The sequence below is a fragment of the Berghia stephanieae genome, chromosome 11 (genome assembly GCF_034508935.2).
Source record: "Berghia stephanieae isolate SIO BIC M18660-M18661 chromosome 11, UCSD_Bste_1.3, whole genome shotgun sequence".
In the NCBI taxonomy this organism is placed as follows: domain Eukaryota; kingdom Metazoa; phylum Mollusca; class Gastropoda; order Nudibranchia; family Aeolidiidae; genus Berghia; species Berghia stephanieae.
This window is the reverse complement of record NC_088370.1, coordinates 44,487,634-44,512,529: the sequence shown is the minus strand read 5'-3', so window position 1 is coordinate 44,512,529 and position 24,896 is coordinate 44,487,634. Positions and strand designations below refer to the sequence as shown.

Genomic DNA, 24,896 nt, shown 5'->3' with positions numbered 1-24,896 from the left:
ATACATACATACATGCAGACATACATACAAACCAGCATACCATCGTATATGCATGCCTACATACATACATACATACATACATACATACATACATACATACATACATACATACATACATACATACATACATACATACATACATACATACATACAGACATGCATACATACATACATACATACATACATACATACATACATACATACATACATACATACATACATACATACATACATACATACATACATACATACATACATACATACATACATACATACATACATGCATGCATACATACATACATACATACATACATACATACATACATACATACATACATACATACATACATACATACATACATACATACATTACATACGTACATACATACACACATACACACAGACAGGCAGAAAGAACGATACGATATATTTGCTGGGACAGCAGATAACCATATTATAAATATAGTGTCTTATATTAAGAAGAAGATGGCAATGATTGTGATGATGATGATGATGATGATGATGATGATGATGATGATGATGATTATAATAATAATAGTAATAATAATAATAATAATAATTATATTATTATTATTATTATTATTATTATTATTAATATTATTATTATTATTATTATTATTATTATTATTATTATTAATATCATTATTATTATTATAATAATAAAAAAAATAGTGGTAATAATTTATGATAACAATCACAACATTAGCGACATTTTTTATATTTCTAACAGTGTATTTTGATATCATTATTTTATACAACAGAAAATTGAGGCACTGGAGAAGAAATTGGTTTGTTTTGAAAACAATGAAATTAGGGTCATTAAAGATGAGAGTGAGAATCTCAAAACTGAGATAGAAGATCTGGTGCCGAAAGTCCAGGTAAGTTTGTAATTTAAGGTGTGAGGGGTTATTGTTTGATGACAATTAGTAACAAAATGTTACAATGGTGGATCGTAATTTGAGGTGTGAGGGGTTATTGTTTGATGACAATTAGTAACAAAATGTTACAATGGTGGATCGTAATTTAAGTTATGAGGGCTTATTGTGTGATGACAATAAGTAACAAATTGTTACAATGGTGGATCGTAATTTGAGGTGTGAGGGGTTATTGTTTGATGACAATTAGTAACAAAATGTTACAATGTTCGATCGTAATTTAAGTTTTGAGGGATTATTGTTTGATGACAATTAGTAACAAAATCTTACAATGTTGGATCGTAATTTAAGGTGTGAAGGGTTATTGTTTGATGACAATTAGTAACAAAATGTTACAATGGTGGATCGTAATTTAAGGTGTGAGAGGTTATTGTTTGATGACAATTAGTAACAAATTCTTACAATGGTGGATCGTAATTTAAGGTGTGAAGAATTATTGTTTGATGACAATTAGTAACAAAATGTTACAATGGTGGATCGTAATTTAAGGTAGGAGGGGTTATTGTTTGATGACAATTAGTAACAAAATGTTACAATGGTGGAACGTAATTTAAGATGTCAGGGGTTATTGTTTGATGACAATTAGTAACAAAATGTTACAATGGTGGATCGTAATTAAAGGTGTGAGAGGTTATTGTTTGATGACAAATAGTAACAAAATGTTACAATGGCGGACAATCCACAAGCTTAAATTTTATAGTTAAACTTCTGAATTGATTTAAAATCATTGCCTGTATTTAGCAATGACTATGAAAAATGTTTTTTTCTCTTTTTGAGGAAAATTTTTGTTTAATATCAAAGCCCCATCTCCACTGAGTAAAAATGTTTTTGAATGTTGAAAATCCATTCATAAATAAACAAGTTATGCAGTTTCAAATGAGTCATTTATTTGGATGACCCGCAAAGAGGAAAATAACGCGAAAATATGGGACGCTTTTTCTGCATTTTTTTTCGACCTTTGGTTGTATCTTGCGTAATAAGTGGATTAAAAGATTGAAATTTGAAGAGCAAATTAGGATGGTGTTTTGTAAAATACGGGAAAAGTACTCGTCATATTCATATGAAATTTTACAACCAAAAAGAAGAAATGTTCATGTATTACCTTGTCAGCGACAAAACCTCCACGCCCGGTAGTTTTAGAAATATTTTACTCCAAAGAGTAAAAATCTATTTTTAACGGTCTTCTGGTAATCGCACGAGTTTTGTCGCTTGACATAATCTAAAATGACCTTTTTTCTAACTTTGTTCCAACTTTCAGCCATATTCAGCAATACACAGCGTCGTAATTAATTTTTTAAAATAGCATATACGAAACGGCTTCGTCCCATATTTTGATGAGAATTCGGGCACTTCGTAAGCGAAAAAGAGGCCCAAAGATTTGTGCGGGATAGTCATTGCTACTGTATTGATGGAAGAAAACTTTGTTGGTTAAACTTCTAAATTGATTTGAAATCATTGCCTGTATTGATGGAAGAAAACTTTGTTGGTTAAACTTCTAAATTGATTTGAAATCATTGCCTGTATTGATGGAAGAAAACTTTGTTGATTAAACAAAATAAAAACAATTGAATTGATGTTTTAGTATCACTACGATTATGTATTGAAAATCATTTTTCTATGAGTCATTCGAACATTATATCACACTGACGAAACGGTTACATACAGACTGTAAAACAGCGAATATGGATGACAGTTAGAGAGGTGAGGATGAGGATGATGTTAATAATGAGAAAATCAATAAAAATGATAATAATCACAACATTAGCCACATATTAAAATTTTAACTGTGTATTTTGATATCATTATTTTTATACAACAGAAAATAGAGGCACTGGAAGATAAATTGGTTTCTTTTGAAAAAGAAGGAATGGCGGCCATTAAAAACGAGAGTGAGAATCTCAAATCTGAGATAGCAGATCTTGTGCCGAAAGTCCAGGTACGTTTGTAATTTTAGGTGTGAGGGGTTATTGTATAGGAATTCAAATCCAATTCAATGATAATGGTAATAGTATCAATGATATTGACTAACATCAGTAATAATAGAATTTATTTCAATGGAATTTACTTATGAATATAAATAATAATATTAATAATGAAAATAATAATAATAATAATAATAATAATAATAATAATAATAATAATAACAATAATAATAATAATAATAATAATAATAATAAAAATGATAATAATAATAATAATAATAATAATAACAATAATAATAATAATGATAACAACAGGTATCTTTAGAAAAAAATTCATTAAAAAAAACCCAGATGGTTTACCTTTATAGAATTTTCAGTGATAGTAGTCGATTGGCGACCGTACACGTTGAGTAAACAAATATGCAAATTACATAATGTGACCTTGGCGGCCATCTTGGGAACCTAATTAATATTCATATTATGCATATTATGGTACATTTTGAGGCTTTATGACCCATTTTATTGAAATAAACATTGTTTTATGGTTGCATATTGAAGAAATATGATTGTAAATACAGCATGTATAGGATCATGGTGTTCACTCTCCATTTATGGTGTTATTTAGTGTTTTGTTGCCAATGGAAAATTTGCTAAATTGTGGAGAAATAGAGAATTGAAAGAATGGGAGGCAACATATCTGACTGATAATTCGGAAATAGTTCAATAGAGTTTTATTCCTCCTCATTGAAAGTAATGTTCTTTTGACCAGTGTTCTCATTGAATGAAATAATCCATGCAACAGGGTTATAAGTCACTTCATCCACTAAACCATTCCAATCCCACTCTGTGTCACCTGTGCCACGCCCCCTGTCACCTCTTCTGTTGTTGTTTTCCACCCTTTGTTCAGTCCGTTCAATACCTAACTCACTATATCCATCATCGGGACGACTGTCACTATCGTTAGATGACTCACCTCCAATAGAAACACTCTCCTCCCCTTCAAATTCATCCCCAGAATCAGAAGCATGTCTGAAAATGGTATCTTCATCGTCTAACTCCATTTCCAGAAGTAAACAAAAGAAAATGCCGTGAAAAAACGGTCTAAAATCAATTTAAAATGTTGGATTGTTGTTGATTCACATTGATAGCGTAAATGAACGCCTATTCAACGCATTGCAGTTACTAGCAGTTCTTTGTATGCTTCGTGTTATTAGAAAATCGCTCTGATACCGGTTTCTATGTCTGTGTCACCGAGGAGCGTCATTAGCATTCTAGCGGACTTTACACGATGGCACCCGTGGGCGCCAATAGCACCTAAAGATTGATGGATTTCTAGCCCATGCTTACGTCACATAGATAGGAAATAATAGACAAAAATTTAAAGGGTTGTAATAATGGTTAATACTAGTCTTATACAATTGTATACGGTACCTTTACTTTCTTTTGATAAAACATTGTCCTGGCTTTGATTAGAATTATTATTTAATTTTGTCCACCCAGCTCCAAGCTCTGATTGACAAGATCGAGTCACTGGAAGAAAGGAACAGTGAGTTGAAATTTAATCAGAATTAAATCACCAAATGGTTTAATGGATTGTGTTTTAAAAACAAAACTTTTTGATGCAAAACAAATCGACTGGTTGAAGTAAGGATAATAATTTACATTGTACAGAATGATAAAAAGTAGCCTACTTAAAATTGGAAATTTACGAAGATTAATTTGAGTGACGTTCAAACTTGATTATAACTTCCGTTGTAAGAATGAATGGGCTTAAGAGAGGTGAGTCAAATATGAATACAGGGGGAGGAGAGGAGGAAGAAGATGAAGAAGAAGAGGAGGAGGGGGAGGGGGGCGAGGAGAGAAAAAAGGAGGAGGATGAGGAGAGGAGGAAGAAGATGAAGAAGAAGGTCGAGGAGGAGGAGGGGGGCGAGGAGAGAAAAAAGGAGGAGGATGAGGAGAGGAGGAAGAAGATGAAGAAGAAGGTGAGGAGGGGGAGGGGGGCGAGGAGAGAAGAAAGGAGGAGGATGAGGAGAGGAGGAAGAAGATGAAGAAGAAGAGGGGGAGGAGGGGGAGAAGGAGAGAAAAAAGGAGGAGGATGAGGAGAGGAGGAAGAAAATGAAGAAGAAGAGGAGGAGGGGGAGGGGGGCGAGGAGAGAAAAAAGGAGGAGGATGAGGAGAGGAGGAAGAAGATGAAGAAGAAGAGGGGGAGGAGGGGAGAAAAAGGAGGAGGATGAGGAGAGGAGGAATAAGATGAAGAAGAAGGTCGAGGAGGAGCAGGAGGGTGATGAGAGAAAAAAGGAGGAGGATGAGGAGAGGAGGAAGAAGATGAAGAAGAAGAGGGGGAGGAGGAGGGGGGCGAGGAGAGAAAAAAGGAGGAGGATGAGGAGAGGAGGAAGAAGTGAAGAAGAAGAGGGGAGGGGAGGGGGGAGAAGGAGAGAAAAAGGAGGAGGATGAGGAGAGGAGGAAGAAGATGAAGAAGAAGAGGGGGAGGAGGAGGGGGGCGAGGAGAGAAAAAAGGAGGAGGATGAGGAGAGGAGGAAGAAGATGAAGAAGAAGAGGGGGAGGAGGGGGAGAAGGAGAGAAAAAGGAGGAGGATGAGGAGAGGAGGAAGAAGATGAAGAAGAAGGTCGAGGAGGAGCAGGAGGGTGATGAGAGAAAAAAGGAGGAGGATGAGGAGAGGAGGAAGAAGATGAAGAAGAAGAGGAGGAGGGGGAGAAGGAGAGGAAAAAGGAGGAGGTTGAGGGGAGGAGGAAGAAAGTGACGAAGAAGAGAAGGAGGAAGAGGAGGACGATGAGGAGAAGAAAAAGAAGAAGAAGAAGAAGAAGGGAGAGATAAAGAAAGAGAGAGAGAGAAAATAAATAAAGGAAAAGAGAGATAGATAGATAGATAGAAAGAGAGACAGAGATTGGGAAAGATAGCGAGAGAGAGAGAGAGAGAGAGACAACACAGTGCAGTATGTAGCAATGACTATGAAAAATGTTTTTTTCTCTTTTTGAGAAAATTTTTTGTCTAAATTCAAAGCCCTATCTCCACTGAGTAAAAATGTTTTTGAATTTTGAAAATCCATTTATAAATAAACAAGTTATACAGTTTCAAATGTGTCATTTATTTGGATGACCCGCAAAGAGGAAAAAAACGCGAAAATATGGGACGCTTTTTCGACACTTTTTTTTTCGACCTTTGGTTGTATCTTGCGTAATAAGTGTGAAATTTGAAGAGCAAATTATGATGGTGTTTTGTAAAATACGGGAAAAGTACTCGTCATATTCATATGAAATTTTACAACCAAAAAGAAGAAATGTTCATGTATTACCTTGTCAACGACAAAACCTCCACGCCCGGTAGTTTTAGAAATATTTTACTCCAAAGAGTAAAAATCTATTTTTAACGGTCTTCTGGTAATCGCACAAGTTTTGTCGCTTGACATAATCTAAAATGACCTTTTTTTCTAACTGTGTGCCAACTTTCAGTCATATTCATCGATAAACAGCATCGTAATTAATATTTTAAAATAGCATATACGAAACGGCTTCGTCCCATATTTTGACGCGAATTCGGCACTTCGTGAGCGAAAAAGAGGCCCAAAGATTTGTGCGGGATAGTCATTGCTACAGTATGTCCACAGATATATTGCATTGCATACTATGACGTCATATACATTTTAATAGCTTATATAATTTCACACCTGATTTCCACCATTAATTTTGTTGCCAATAATTGCTAGTTTGTCTCGTAAACTAGTTTGGGGAAAAGATATGGAAAAGTTTATAAAAACAACAATGCCATACACAAAACTCTTCCTCTCACTGTTTCATACACATTTTCACATCTTTATCTTACACCAGTGTCTACTCCCTAATTTGTCTGACACTGTTTCATACACATCTTTATCTTACACCAGTGTCTACTCCCTAATTTGTCTGACACTGTTTCATACACACATTTTCACATCTTTATCTTACACCAGTGTCTACTCCCTAATTTGTCTGACACTGTTTCATACACACATTTTCACATCTTTATCTTACACCAGTGTCTACTCCCTAATTTGTCTGACACTGTTTCATACACACATTTTCACATCTTTATCTTACACCAGTGTCTACTCCCTAATTTGTCTGACACTTTTTCATACACATTTTCACATCTTTATCTTACACCCGTGTCTACTCCCTAATTTGTCTGACACTGTTTCATACACATTTTCACATCTTTATCTTACACCAGTGTCTACTCCCTAATTTGTCTGACACTGTTTCATACACACATTTTCACATCTTTATCTTACACCAGTGTCTACTCCCTAATTTGTCTGACACTGTTTCATACACACATTTTCACATCTTTATCTTACACCAGTGTCTACTCCCTAATTTGTCTGACACTGTTTCATACACACATTTTCACATCTTTATCTTACACCAGTGTCTACTCCCTAATTTGTCTGACACTTTTTCATACACATTTTCACATCTTTATCTTACACCCGTGTCTACTCCCTAATTTGTCTGACACTGTTTCATACACACATTTTCACATCTTTATCTTACACCAGTGTCTACTCCCTAATTTGTCTGACACTATTCCATACACATCTTTATCTTACACCAGTGTCTACTCCCTAATTTGTCTGACACTGTTTCATACACACATTTTCACATCTTTATCTTACACCAGTGTCTACTCCCTAATTTGTCTGACACTATTCCATACACATCTTTATCTTACACCAGTGTCTACTCCCTAATTTGTCTGACACTGTTTCATACACACATTTTCACATCTTTATCTTACACCAGTGTCTACTCCCTAATTTGTCTGACACTGTTTCATACAGACATTTTCACATCTTTATCTCACACCAGTGTCTACTCCCTAATTTGTCTGACACTGTTTCATACACACATTTTCACATCTTTATCTTACACCAGTGTCTACTCCCTAATTTGTCTGACACTGTTTCATACAGACATTTTCACATCTTTATCTTACACCAGTGTCTACTCCCTAATTTGTCTGACACTGTTTCATACACACATTTTCACATCTTTATCTTACACCAGTGTCTACTCCCTAATTTGTCTGACACTGTTTCATACACACATTTTCACATTTTATCTTACACCAGTGTCTACTCCCTAATTTTCTGACACTGTTTCATACACACATTTTCCATCTTTATCTTACACCAGTGTCTACTCCCTAATTTGTCTGACCACTGTTTCATACACACATTTTCACATTTTATCTTACACCAGTGTCTACTCCCTAATTTGTCTGACACTGTTTCATACACACATTTTCACATTTTATCTTACACCAGTGTCTACTCCCTAATTGTCTGACACTGTTTCATACACATTTTCACATCTTTATCTTATACCAGTGTCTACTCCCTAATTTGTCTGACACTGTTTCATACACACATTTTCACATTTTATCTTACACCAGTGTCTACTCCCTAATTTGTCTGACACTGTTTCATACACAATTTTCCATCTTTATCTTACACCAGTGTCTACTCCCTAATTTGTCTGACACTGTTTCATACACACATTTTCACATCTTTATCTTACACCAGTGTCTACTCCCTAATTTGTCTGACACTGTTTCATACACTACATTTTCACATCTTTATCTTACACCAGTGTCTACTCCCTAATTTGTCTGACACTGTTTCATACACACATTTTCACATCTTTATCTTACACCAGTGTCACTCCCTAATTTGTCTGACACTGTTTCATACACACATTTTCACATCTTTATCTTACACCAGTGTCTACTCCCTAATTTGTCTGACACTGTTTCATACACATATTTTCACATTTTATCTTACACCGTGTCTACTCCCTAATTTGTCTGACACTGTTTCATACACACATTTTCACATCTTTATCTTACACCAGTGTCTACTCCCTAATTTGTCTGACACTGTTTCATACACACATTTTCACATCTTTATCTTACACCAGTGTCTAATCCCTAATTTGTCTGACACTGTTTCATACACACATTTTCACATCTTTTCTTACACCAGTGTCTATCCCTAATTTGTCTGACACTGTTTCATACACACATTTTCACATCTTTATCTTACACCAGTGTCTACTCCCTAATTTTGTCTGACACTGTTTCATACACACATTTTCACATTTTATCTTACACCAGTGTCTACTCCCTAATTTGTCTGACACTGTTTCATACACACATTTTCACATCTTTATCTTACACCAGTGTCTACTCCCTAATTTGTCTGACACTGTTTCATACACACATTTTCACATTTTATCTTACACCGTGTCTACTCCCTAATTTGTCTGACACTGTTTCATACACACATTTTCACATCTTTATCTTACACCAGTGTCTACTCCCTAATTTGTCTGACACTGTTTCATACACACATTTTCACATCTTTATCTTACACCAGTGTCTACTCCCTAATTTGTCTGACACTGTTTCATACACACATTTTCACATCTTTATCTTACACCAGTGTCTACTCCCTAATTTGTCTGACACTGTTTCATACAACATTTTCACATCTTTATCTTACACCAGTGTCTACTCCCTAATTTGTCTGACACTGTTTCATACACACATTTTCACATCTTTATCTTACACCAGTGTCTACTCCCTAATTTGTCTGACACTGTTTCATACACACATTTTCACATCTTTATCTTACACCAGTGTCTACTCCCTAATTTGTCTGACACTGTTTCATACACACATTTTCACATCTTTATCTTACACCAGTGTCTACTCCCTAATTTGTCTGACACTGTTTCATACACACATTTTCACATCTTTATCTTACACCAGTGTCTACTCCCTAATTTGTCTGACACTGTTTATACACACATTTTCACATCTTTATCTTACACCGTGTCTATCCCTAATTGTCTGACACTGTTTCATACAGACATTTTCACATCTTTATCTACACAGTGTCTACTCCCTAATTTGTCTGACACTGTTTCATACACACATTTCACATCTTTATCTTACACCAGTGTCTATCCCTAATTTGTCTGACACTGTTTCATACACACTTTTCTTACACCAGTGTCTACTCCCTAATTTTTGACACTGTTTCATACAGACATTTTCCATCTTTTCATACACCAGTTCACTCCCTAATTTGTCTGACACTGTTTCATACACACATTTTCACATCTTTATCTTACACCAGTGTCTACTCCCTAATTTGTCTGACACTGTTTCATACACACATTTTCACATCTTTATCTTACACCCGTGTCTACCCTAATTTGTCTGACACTGTTTCAACACACATTTTCACATCTTTATCTTCACAGTTCTACTCCCTAATTTTCTGACACGTTTCTACACAATTTTCACATATTTATCTACACCAGTGTTACTCCCAATTTGTCTGACACTGTTTCATACACACTTTTCACATTTTATCTTACACCAGTGTCTACTCCCTAATTTGTCTGACACTGTTCATACACACATTTTCACATCTTTATCTTACACAGTGTCTACTCCCTAATTTGTCTGACACTGTTTCATACAGACATTTTCACATCTTTATCTTACACCATGTCACTCCCTAATTGTCTGACACTGTTTCATACACACATTTTCCATTTATCTTACACCATGTCTATTCCCTAATTTGTCTGACACTGTTTCATACAGACATTTTCACATCTTTATCATACACCAGTGTTCTACTCCCTATTTGTCTGACACTGTTTCATACACACATTTTCACATCTTTATCTTACACCAGGTCTACTCCTAATTTGTCTGACACGTTTCATAACACATTTTCACATTTATCTCACCAGTGTCTACTCCCTAATTTGTTGACCTGTTTCTTCACACATTTTACTCTTTATCTACACCAGTGTCTACTCCCTAATTTGTCTGACACATTCCTACACTCTTTTCTTCACAGTGTCTACTCCCTAATTTGTCTGACACGTTTCATACCCATTTTCAATCTTTTCTTACACCATTCTACTCCCTAATTTGTCTGACCTGTTTCATACAGACATTTTCACATCTTTATCTCACACCATGTTACTCCCTAATTTGTCTGACACTGTTTCATACACACATTTTCACATCTTTATCTTACACCAGTGTCTATCTCCTAATTTGTCTGACACTGTTTCATAACACATTTTCACATCTTTATCTTACACCAGTGTCTACTCCCTAATTTGTCTGACACTGTTCATACACACATTTTCACATCTTTATCTTACACCAGTGTCTACTCCCTAATTTGTTTTTGACACTGTTTCATACACACATTTTCACATCTTTATCTTACACCAGTTATCCTACTCCCTAATTTGTCTGACACTGTTTCATACACACATTTTCACATCTTTATCTTACACCAGTGTCTATTCCCTAATTTGTCTGACACTGTTTGTCATACACACCCTTTTCACATCTTTATCTTACACCAGTGTCTACTCCCTAATTTGTCTGACACTGTTTCATACAGACATTTTCACATCTTTATCTTACACCAGTGTCTACTCCCTAATTTGTCTGACACTGTTTCATACACACATTTTCACATCTTTATCTTACACCAGTGTCTACTTCCCTAATTTGTCTGACACTGTTTCATACACACATTTTCACATATTTATCTTACACCATGTCTACTCCCTAAAATTTTTCTGACACTGTTTCATACACACATTTTCACATCTTTATCTTACACCAGTGTCCCACTCCCTAATTTGTCTGACACTGTTTCATACACAATTTTACATTTTATCTTACACCAGTGTCTACTCCTAATTTGTCTGACACTGTTTCATACACACATTTTCACCATCTTTATCTAATACCAGTGTCTACTCCCTAAATTGTCTGACACTGTTTCATACACACATTTTCACATCTTTATCTTACACCAGTGTCTACTCCCTAATTTGTCTGACACTGTTTCATACACAATTTTCACATCTTTATCTTACACCATTGCTGTCTACTCCCTAATTTGTCTGACACTGTTTCATACACACATTTTCACATCTTTATCTTACACCATTGTCTACTCCCTAATTTGTCTGACACTGTTTCATACACACATTTTCACATCTTTATCTTACACCAGTGTCTACTCCCTAATTTGTCTGACACTGTTTCATACACACATTTTCACATTTTATCTTACACCAGTGTCTACTCCCTAATTTGTCTGACACTGTTTCATACACACATTTTCACATCTTTATCTTACACCAGTGTCTACTCCCTAATTGTCTGACACTGGTTTCATACACACATTTTCACATCTTTATCTTACACCAGTGTCTACTCCCTAATTTGTCTGACACTGTTTCATACAGACATTTTCACATCTTTATCTTACACCAGTGTCTACTCCCTAATTTGTCTGACACTGTTTCATACACACATTTTCACATCTTTATCTTACACCAGTGTCTACTCCCTAATTTGTCTGACACTGTTTCATACACACATTTTCACATCTTTATCTTACACCAGTGTCTATCCCTTATTTGTCTGACACTGTTTCATACCAATTTTCACATCTTATTCTTACACCGTGTCTACTCCCTAATTTGTCTGACATGTTTCATACACACATTTTAACATCTTTATCTTACACCAGTGTCTACTCCCTAAATTTGTCTACATTTTTCTTACACATTTCCCTCTTTATCTTACACAGTTTACTCCCTAATTTGTCTGACACTGTTTCATACACACATTTTCTACATTTTCTTACACCAGTGTCTACTCCTAATTTGTCTGACAATTTTCATACAACATTTACCTTTACTACCAGTTTATCCCAATTTGTCTACACTGTTTCATACACATTTCACATTTTTCTTACACATGTCTTTCTCCAATTGTCACCCCAGTTTCTACACTTTTCACATCTTTATCTTACACCGTGTCTACTCCCAATTGTCTGACACTGTTTATACACACATTTCACATCTTTATCTTACACAGTGTTACTCCCTAATTTGTTGACACTTTTCATACACATTTTACACTTTATCTTACACCTGTCTACTCCCTAATTTGTTGACACTGTTTCATACACACATTTTCACATCTTTATCTTACACCATGTCTACTCCCTATTTGTCTGACATATTCCATACACATCTTTATCACCATGTCTACTCCCTAATTTGCACCGTTTATAACAATTTCACTCTTTATCTCACAGGTCATCCAATTTTCACACTTTCCATACACATCTTTATCTTACACAGTGTCTATCCTATTTTCTACACTGTTTTCATACACACTTTTTCACACTTTTATCTTACCCATGTCTTCCCTAATTTTCTGACACGTTCATACAATTTAACTTTATCTCACAGGTCACTCCTATTCTGACCTGTTTCATCACTTTTCACACTTTATCTACACCATCTACTCCCATCTGAATGTTTCACAGACTTTTCACATTTTATCTTACACCAGTTCATGCATCAAATTTCACATCTTTCTACACCATGTCTATCCCTAATTGTTGACACTGTTTCATCAACTTTTCACAATTTATCTTAACCGTGTCTACCCCTAATTTTCTGACATGTTTCTACACACATTTTCCTTTATCTTACCCAGTGTACTCCCTAATTTGTTGCACTGTTTCACACATTTTCCCATCTTTATTCACAGTGCTACCCTAATTTGTCTGACCTGTTTAACCACATTTTCAATATTTTTTACACCATGTTACTCCCTAATTTCGCAGTTTCTACCAATTTTCCATTTTATCTAACCGTGTCTACTCCCATTTTCTGACACTGTTTCATACAACATTTTCACATCTTTATCTTCACCATGTCTCTCCCTAATTGTCTGACACTGTTTCATACACATTTTTACATCTTTATCTTAACCAGTCTCCCCTAATTTCTGACACTGTTCATAACAATTTTCAATTTTATCTTACACAGTGTCTACTCCCTAATTTGCTGACACTTTTTCATACACACATTTTCACATCTTTATCTTACACCAGTGTCTACTCCCTAATTTGTCTGACACTGTTTCATAACACACATTTTCACATCTTTATCTTACACCATTGTCTACTCCCTAATTTGTCTGACACTGTTTCATACACACATTTTCACATCTTTATCTTACACCAGTGTCTACTCCCTAATTTGTCTGACACTGTTTCATACACACATTTTCACATATTTATCTTACACCAGTGTCTACTCCTAATTTGTCTGACACTGTTTCATACACCATTTTCAATTTTTCTTACACCAGTGTCTACTCCCTATTTGTCTGCACGTTTCATACACACATTTTCACATATTTATCTTACACCATGTCTACTCCCTAATTTTCTGACACTGTTTCATACACACATTTCACATTTTATCTTTCACCAGTGTCTACTCCCTAATTTGTCTGACACTGTTTCATAACACATTTTCACATTTTATCTTACCGTTCTACTCCCTAATTTGTCTGACACTGTTTCATACACAATTTTCACATCTTATCTTACACCAGTGTCTACTCCCTAATTTGTCTGACACTGTTTCATACACACATTTTACATCTTTATCTTACACCAGTGTCTATCCCAATTTGTCTGACACTGTTTCATACAAAATTTTCAATCTTTATCTACACCGTGTCTACTCCCTAATTTGTCTGACATGTTTCATACACCATTTTCACATCTTTATCTTACACCAGTGTCTACTCCCTAATTTTCTGACACTGTTTCATACACACATTTTCACATCTTTTCTTACACCGTGTTCTCCCTAATTTGTCTGACACTGTTTCATACCCATTTTCACATCTTTTATCTACACAGTGTCTACTCCCTAATTTGTCGACAATATTCAAACACATCTTATCTTACCCATGTCTACCCTAATTTGTCTGACACTGTTTCATACACACTTTTCACATCTTTATCTTACACCAGTGTCTACTCCTAATTTTCTGACACTGTTTCATACAGACTTTTCCATTTTATCAACCAGTGTCTACTCCTAATTTGTCTGACACGTTTCTACACACATTTTCAATCTTTATCTTACACAGTGTCTACTCCCTAATTTGTCTGACACTGTTCATAAATTTTTTCTTACAACAGTGTTACTCCCTATTGTCTGACACTGTTCATACAACATTTCACATCTTTTTTAACCATTCTATCCCAATTGTCTGACACTGTTTCATACACAATTTCACATCTTTATCTAACAGTGTCTACTCCTATGTCTGCACTTTCTACACAATTCCATTTTATCTTACACCAGTGTCTACTCCCTAATTTGTCTGACACTGTTTCATACACATTTTCACATCTTTATCTTACACCAGTGTCTACTCCCTAATTTGTCTGACACTGTTTCATACACACATTTTCACATTTTATCTTACACCAGTGTCTACTCCCTAATTTGTCTGACACTGTTTTCATACACACATTTCATCTTTATCTTACACCGTGTCTACTTCCTAATTTGTCTGACACTGTTTCATACACACATTTTCACATCTTTATCTTCACCGTGTCTACTCCCTAATTTGTCTGACACTGTTTCATACAGACATTTTCACATCTTTATCTTACACCAGTGTCTACTCCCAATTTGTCTGACACTGTTTCATACACACATTTTCACATCTTTATCTTAACACCAGTGTCTAATCCCTAATTTGTCTGACACTGTTTCATACACACAAATTTTTACATCTTTATCTTACACCATGTCTACTCCCTAATTTGTCTGACACTGTTTCATACAACATTTTCACATCTTTATCTTACACCAGTTGTCTATCCCTAATTTGTCTGACACTGTTTCATACAGACATTTTCCCATCTTTATCTTACACCAGTGTCTACTCCCTAATTTGTCTGACACTGTTTCATACCCCACATTTTCACATATTTATCTTACACCAGTGTCTACTCCCTGTCTACTCCTAATTTGTCTGACTGTTTCATACACATCTTTTCACATCTTATCTTACACCATGTTACTCCCTAATTTTCTACACTTTTCATACACATTTTCACATCTTTATTTTCACCAGTGTCACTCCCTAATTGTCTGACACTGTTTCATACACAATTTTCACATCTTTATCTTACACATTTATCCAATTTTCTACACGTTTCATACACACATTTTCACATTTTATCTTACACCATTTCCCTATTTTCTGACACGTTTCATACACACATTTTCACATCTTTTCTTACACCATGTCTACTCCCAATTTGTCTACTTTTTTCACACATTTTCACATCTTTATCTTACACCATGTCTACTCCCTAATTTGTCTGACACTGTTTCATACACACATTTTCACATCTTTATCTTACACCAGTGTCTACTCCCTAATTTTCTGACATTTTCATACACACATTTTCACTCTTTCTTACACTGTTCATCCAATTTCTGAACTGTTTCATACACCATTTCACATCTTTATCTTACACAGTGTCTACTCCCTAATTTTCTGACAGTTATACACCATTTTCACATTTTATTACACCAGTTCTTATCCTAAATTTGTCTGACACTGTTTTACAACATTTTCACATCTTTATCTTACACCAGTGTCTACTCCTAATTTGTCTGACACTGTTTCATACACACATTTTCACATCTTTATCTTACACCAGTGTCTACTCCCTAATTTGTCTGACACTGTTTCATACACACATTTTCACATCTTTATCTTACACCAGTGTCTACTCCCTAATTTGTCTGACACTGTTTCATACCACATTTTCACATTTTATCTTTACACCAGTGTCTACTCCCTAATTTGTCTGACACTGTTTCATACACACATTTTCACATCTTTATCTTACACAGTGTCTACTCCTAATTTGTCTGACACTGTTTCATACACATTTTCCATCTTTATCTTACACCAGTGTCTACTCCCTAATTTGTCTGACACTGTTTCATACACACATTTTCACATCTTTATCTTACACCAGTGTCTACTCCCTAATTTGTCTGACACTGTTTTCATACACACATTTTCACATCTTTATCTTACACCAGTGTCTACTCCCTAATTTGTCTGACACTGTTTCATACACACATTTTCACATCTTTATCTTACACCGTGTCTACTCCCTAATTTGTCTGACATGTTTCATACACACATTTTCCCATCTTTATCTTACACCAGTGTCTACTCCCTAATTTGTCTGACACTGTTTCATACACACATTTTCACATCTTTATCTTACACCATGTCTACTTCCCTAATTTGTCTGACACTGTTTCATACACATTTTCACATCTTTATCACACCAGTGTCTAATCCTAATTTGTCTGACACTGTTTCATACACACATTTTCACATCTTTATCTTACACCAGTGTCTACTCCCTAATTTGTCTGACACTGTTTCATACACACATTTTCACATCTTTATCTTACACCAGTGTCTACTCCCTAATTTGTCTGACACTGTTTCATACACACTTTTCTCTTTATCTTACACCAGTGTCTACTCCCTAATTTGTCTGACACTGTTTCATACACACATTTTCACATCTTTATCTACACCAGTGTCTACTCCCTAATTTGTCTGACACTGTTTCATACACACATTTTCCATCTTTATCTTACACCAGTGTCTACTCCCTAATTTGTCTGACACTGTTTCATACACACATTTTCACATCTTTATCTTACACCAGTGTCTACTCCCTAATTTGTCTGACACTGTTTCATACACACATTTTCACATCTTTATCTTACACCAGTGTCTACTCCCTAATTTGTCTGACACTGTTTCATACAACATTTTCACATCTTTATCTTACACCAGTGTCTACTCCCTAATTTGTCTGACACTGTTTCATACAGACATTTTCACATCTTTATCTTACACCAGTGTCTACTCCCTAATTTGTCTGACACTGTTTCATACACACATTTTCACATCTTTATCTTACACCAGTGTCTACTCCCTAATTTGTCTGACACTGTTTCATACACACATTTTCACATCTTTATCTTACACCAGTGTCTACTCCCTAATTTGTCTGACACTGTTTCATACACACATTTTCACATCTTTATCTTACACCAGTGTCTACTCCCTAATTTGTCTGACATTGTTTCATACACACATTTTCACATCTTTATCTTACACCAGTGTCTACTCCCTAATTTGTCTGACATTTTTCATACACACATTTTCCATCTTATCTTACACCAGTGTCTACTCCTAATTTGTCTGACATGTTTCATACACACATTTTCACATCTTTATCTTACACCAGTGTCTATCCCTAATTTGTCTGACTGTTTACAATAGTTTATTTACACCCATGTATCACATTCAATTTATCTTTCCACACCAGTGTCTACTCCCTAATTTGTCTGACACTATTTCATACACACATTTTCACATCTTTATCTCACACCAGTGTCTAATCCCTAATTTGTCTGACACTGTTTTATACACACATTTTCACATCTTTATCTTACACCAGTGTCTACTCCCTAATTTGTCTGACACTGTTTCATACACACATTTTCACATCTTTATCTTACACCAGTGTCTACTCCCTAATTTGTCTGACATTGTTTCATACACACATTTTCACATCTTTATCTTATACCAGTGTCTACTCACTAATTTGTCTGACATTGTTTCATACACACATTTTCACATCTTTATCTTACACCAGTGTCTACTCCCTAATTTGTCTGACATTGTTTCATACACACATTTTCCCATCTTTATCTCACACCAGTGTCTACTCCCTAATTTGTCTGACACTGTTTCATACACATATTTTCACATCTTTATCTTACACCAGTGTCTACTCCCTAATTTGTCTGACACTGTTTCATACACATATTTTCACATCTTTATCTTACACCAGTGTCTACTCACTAATTTGTCTGACGCTGTTTCATACACACATTTTCACATCTTTATCTTACACCAGTGTCTACTCCCTAATTTGTCTGACATTGTTTCATACACATATTTTCACATCTTTATCTTACACCAGTGTCTACTCCCTAATTTGTCTGACGCTGTTTCATACACATATTTTCACATCTTTATCTTACACCAGTGTCTACTCCCTAATTTGTCTGACGCTGTTTCATACACATATTTTCACATCTTTATCTTACACCAGTGTCTACTCACTAATTTGTCTGACATTGTTTCATACACACATTTTCCCATCTTTATCTTACACCAGTGTCTACTCCCTAATTTGTCTGACACTGTTTCATACACATCTTTATCTTACACCAGTGTCTGTCATGGTCTCAAGTGAGTAAAGAGCTACTCGACTATGCATAAAGATATATGTAGAATGAGGCCCCAGAATTTACTAGTTACTTAATGAAAAACAATTAACGATTTGTTTACAATGAAATAAATAATGATGAAATTTATTAAAGAGATAAACAGTGATCGTGTAGTTACAAATAGAGATTGAATATTTTACGTAACTTATGATAATATGTCAGGTTCGTAAGTTTACGTTTCCAGGCGTTGATGGCTTGGATGATCTATTCTTGATAACGAATTGGACTCGTAAATTCCCTTCAGGCAATGGTAATGGTTAATATGTAGTCCTCTGACAGCGGGCTTGGGTTTGATCCTTGAAGATTATACAATCAAAGTTAAAGCTCGGCGTCTTAATGGTGTAGATATAATATCTACAAAGTCCAAAGATAAAATCTCCAGTATATTATGGGAATAGAGCGACTGCCGTCCGGCATAGATTGTGGAGAGGAAGTGAGTGTAGAGTGTTAGACCTATCAGCTTTATAATAAGTGGTACGTGACAGAATGTAGAACGAAAGTATTCACTAATTAGAAATTAATTCGAGGAAGGCTATAAAAGGAAAGACGATCTATATAGAAGGTAAGGTTTATCTAAGCTACCGAAATATAACTGGAGTGAGTGAATTCAGTTCTTAATAAAATAAATTTAATAGATAATTGTGAACACCTTTACTGTGACAGTGTCTACTCCTAATTTGTTGACACTGTTTCATACACACATTTTCCATCTTCTCTCCTTCTCTCTCCCTTTTCTTTCCCGTTTCTCCTTTCACTCTTTATCTTCACCTGTCTACTCCCCCCAATCTTCTCTGACACTGTTTCATACACATATTTTCACATCTTTATCTTACACCAGTGTCTACTCACTAATTTGTCTGACGCTGTTTCATACACACATTTTCACATCTTTATCTTACACCAGTGTCTACTCCCTAATTTGTCTGACATTGTTTCATACACATATTTTCACATCTTTATCTTACACCAGTGTCTACTCCCTAATTTGTCTGACGCTGTTTCATACACATATTTTCACATCTTTATCTTACACCTGTGTCTACTCCCTAATTTGTCTGACGCTGTTTCATACACATATTTTCACATCTTTATCTTACACCAGTGTCTACTCACTAATTTGTCTGACATTGTTTCATACACACATTTTCCCATCTTTATCTTACACCAGTGTCTATCCCTAATTTGTCTGACACTGTTTCATACACATCTTTATCTTACACCAGTGTCTGTCATGGTCTCAAGTGAGTAAAGAGCTACTCGACTATGCATAAAGATATATGTAGAATGAGGCCCCAGAATTTACTAGTTACTATAAATGAAAAACAATTAACGATTTGTTTACAATGAAATAAAAATAATGATGAAATTTATTAAAAGAGATAAACAGTGATCGTGGTAGTTACAAATAGAGATATGAATATTTTACGTAACTTATGATAATATGTCAGGTTCGTAAGTTTACGTTTCCAGGCAGTTGATGGGCTTGGATGATCTATTCCTCTGATAACGGAATTGGACTCGTAAAATTCCACTTCCAGGCAATTGGTAATGGGTTAATATGTAGTCCTCTGACAGCGGGCTTGGGTTTGATCCTTGAAGATTATACAATCAAAGTTAAAAGCTCCGGCGTCTTAATGGTGTAGATATAATATCTACAAAGTCCCAAAAGATAAAAATCTTCCAGTATATATATGGGAATAGAGCGACTGGCCGTCCGGCATAGATTGTGGAGAGGAAGTGAGTGTAGAGTGTTAGACCTATCAGCTTTTATAATAAGTGGCTACGTGACAGAATGTAGAACGAAAAGTATTCACTAATTAGAAATTAATTCGAGGGAAGGCTATAAAAGGAAAGACGATCTAATATTAGAAGGTAAGGTTTATCTAAGCCTACCGAAATATAACTGGAGTGAGATGAATTCAGTTCTTAATAAAATAAAATTTAATAAGATAATTGTGAACAACCTTTACTGTGACAGTGTCTACTCCCTAATTTGTCTGACACTGTTTCATACACACATTTTCACATCCTCTTCCTCTTCCTTTCCCTCTCTCCCTCTCTCTCACTCTTCCCGTCTCTCTCCCTCTCTCCTTCTTTCTCTCTCTCCTCCTCCTCTCTCCCCCTCTCTCTCTCTTTCGCTCTATCTCTCTCTTTCTCTCTCTCCCTCTCTGTCGCTCCTGTCTTCTCTCTTTCTATCTCTCTCTCCCTCTCTTTCTCTCTCTCCCTCTCTGTCTCTCTCTGTCTCCCTCTTTTTCTCTCTCTCTCTCCCTCTCTGTCGCTCCCTTTTTCTCTTTTTCTCTCTCTCCCTTTTTCTCTTTTGCTCTCTCTCTGTCCCTCTCCCTTTCTCTCTCCCTCTCTCTTCCCCTCTCTCTCTCTCTCTCCCCCTCTCATTCTTTCCCTATTCCCCTCTCTGTCTCTCTCTCTCTCTCTCTCTCTCTCTGTCTCCCTCTCTTTCTCTCTCTCTCTCCCTCTCTGTCGCTCCCTTTTTCTCTTTCTCTCTCTCTCTCTCCCTTTCTTTCTCTCTCTCTCTCTCTCTCTCTCTCTCTCTCTCTCTCTCTCTCTCTCTCTCTCTGATGATGGCACAGTCGATAAGTGGTCCAACATTCAACGAGTCACTATCCACGAGTATCGGGTTCGAGCCCCACTCAGTGCAGACTTTTTTGTTTGGATTAGTTTCTGATCGTCCCCATCTTCTTCCCCTTTCCTAAGAATGAGTTTCTGTATTCATTCAATCTGATTGTTTTCAAAGTGTCCTATTAACACTGCCAAAAATACATATCCCACCCCCACCCCCTCCCCCTGCTCCACTCATGGAATGATTGATGTTGCCAGGAAAATCCCGCAAGGGAGATAAATGCTCTACAGTTCAAATTCTTTTGATTTATATTTTAATCAGACGCATTTAGTTTTCAATCTTTGAATAAATAACGAAAATGAACCCAGCGTAGCGGGTCAGGGGGTCTGGTTATTATTATTATTATTATTATTATTATTATTTTTATTATTATTATATTATTATTATTATTATTATTATTATTATTATTATTATTATTATTATTATATTATTATTATTATTGTAATTATTATTATTTTTATTATTGTTATTATTATTATTAATATTATTATTATTATCATCATCATCATCATCATCATCATCATCATCATCATTATTATTATTATTATTATTATTATTATTATTATTATTATTATTATTATTATTATATTATTATTATTGTTATTATTATTATTATTATTATTATTATTATTATTATTATTATTATTATTATTATTATTATTATTATTATTATTATATTATTGTAATTATTATTATTTTTATTATTGTTATTATTATTATTAATATTATTATTATTATCATCATCATCATCATCATCATCATCATCATCATCATCATCATTATTATTATTATTATTATTATTATTATTATTATTATTATTATTATTATTATTATTATCATTATCATTATCATCATCATCATTATTATTATTATTATTATTATTATTATTATTATTATTATTATTATTATTATTATTATTATTATTATTATTATCATTATTATTATTATTGTAATTATTATTATTTTCATCATCATTAATGTAATTATGACTATTATTTGATATAGTGCCGGTATCTACTAATAATGCTCGGTGGCGCTTTACAACAGGGCAAATCACATGCTTGTCTATAATTCTTGGTTAAAAGCGTTTCAGACAATATGGATTGTCATATATTGTGATTCGTGATTATGGCCTGTCTCTTGTTTCTGACGCCCACACTGCAGTAAGCGATATCACATTGTAATCCGTTTTTAGATTGACAACAAAATCTGTCATTATTGATTCACGGTCTCATTTATTATTTCTCTCTCTTTTTATTACAGACATCCCGACACAGAGTTTTACTTGGATTAATGTACGTCACAAAGGACTATTGACTACCGATCAATTTATTAAAATGGAAGAATGTGTGGACGTGTCCAACCAGGGCATGGCCGACCTGACTGATGGCTCCATCCAATGTAAATGGAAAGGGGTTTACTTAGTGTGTGTAAGGTTTGTACAGGGCGGGAAAGGGGAAATCCAAATGGTCTTGAAAGGTGACGGGGTTGGTACAATTGGATACATTGGAAAGACAGACAGTCATGGTGATCAGCGTTGTTGTGTATTTGTATTAAAACGTGAACAAGGTGACAAGATGAAGTTGGAAGCAAGACGCACCAAAGGAGACGCAAGGATTTTGTTCTGTACCATCCAATGTTTGTTTTTGTCTTCATAGACTCCATTGACATGACATTTCATAGACACGTGACTTACAGGAAACGATGATAATGAGGATGACAACGATGATAACGAGAAAACAAAGACGATAATTGTGAATATAATGTAATTGTGATAAGGATGAGAGAGGAGAGAATGATTCTAGTGATAATGGTGTCGATGACTAAATATGATGCTGATGTTGGTGATAGTGATGATGATGTTGATGATAGTGATGATGATGATGATGATGATGATGATGTTGATGATAGTGATGATGATGATGTTGATGATAGTGATGATGATGATGTTGGTGATAGTGATGATGATGATGATGATGATGATGATGATGAGAAGATGATGATGATGATGGTTATTATTATTATTATTATTATTATTATTATTATTATTATTATTATTATTATTATTATTATTATTATTTGTATGAATGATGATGGTGATAAACAAGAGAGATAAAGACAGGGACTGACAGAGACAGAAAGATAAAGAAAAACGGAGAGAGAGAGAGGTAGAGAGAGAGAGAGATAGAGAGAGAGTGACAGATTAAGAGTAAGAATGATGGAAAGAGAGAAACAGAGAGAGAGGGAGAGAAAGATAAAGAAAAACGGAGAGAGAGAGAGAGAGAGAGGGAGAAAGAGAGAGAGAGAGGGAGAGAAAGAGAGAGAGAGGGAGAGAAAGATAAAGAAAAACGGAGAGAGAGAGAGAGAGAGAGAAAGAGAGAGAGAGGGAGAGAAAGAGGGAGAGAGGGAGAGAAAGAGAAAGAAATACGGAGAGACAAAAAGAAACATAGACAGAAATGGAGTGGAGAGAGATGAGAGACGGAGAGGGAGACAGAGATAAAAAGAGAGAAAGACGGAGAGAGAAATACACACAGAGAGAGAGAGAGAGAGAGTAAGACGGAGAAATAGCGAGAGAGAGAGAGAAAGAGTAAGACGGAGAGAGAGAGAGAGAGAGAGAGAAACAGAGAGAGAAAAGAGAGAGAGAGAAAGTAAGATGGAGAAAGAGAGAGAGATGGAGAGAGTGACACAGAGAAGAGGCAGAAAGAAAAAGAAAGAGAGAGAGGGAGAGAGGGACACAGAGAAAGAGACAGTGAGAGAGAGAGAGTGAGCCGGAGAGAGGGCACAGAGAAAGAGAGAGAGAGAGAGAGACGGAAAGAGAGACAGAGGGGGTGGGGGGGGGGAGGAGAAAGAGAGAAGTTACATCCCATTGTCTATGGATGAATATAAATTCTGGCCAAAAGTTTTCTTTCTATCTTTATAAGAGCCATGAATGTTTGTAAAGAGACCAATAGTTGGTTTTCATAGATTCTATACGGGTTTTTTTTTTTAAATCTATTTGAACTAGAACTGTGATAGTTTATTGGTCATGCAT

The 24,896-nt window shown here is 35.2% G+C and overlaps 1 protein-coding gene across 5 annotated transcripts in view; it reads left to right on the top strand.

The window, feature by feature from the left end:
• Positions 1–24,478, top strand: part of LOC144957222 (uncharacterized) — a 30,219-nt gene extending 5,741 nt beyond the window's left edge. For 3 of the 5 annotated variants that reach the window (XM_078888288.1, XM_078888287.1, XM_078888286.1), the window contains 4 exons: positions 783–899; positions 2,776–2,892; positions 4,379–4,424; positions 23,129–24,478. In XM_078888288.1, the coding sequence (XP_078744414.1) occupies positions 783–899; positions 2,776–2,892; positions 4,379–4,424; positions 23,129–23,523 (675 nt within the window). In that variant the 3' untranslated portion in view covers positions 23,524–24,478. The remainder of the gene's footprint in view (positions 1–782; positions 900–2,775; positions 2,893–4,378; positions 4,425–23,128) is intronic. The other 2 variants (XM_078888291.1, XM_078888290.1) reach the window with 2 other exon arrangements.
• The last annotated feature ends 418 nt before the right edge of the window (positions 24,479–24,896 follow it).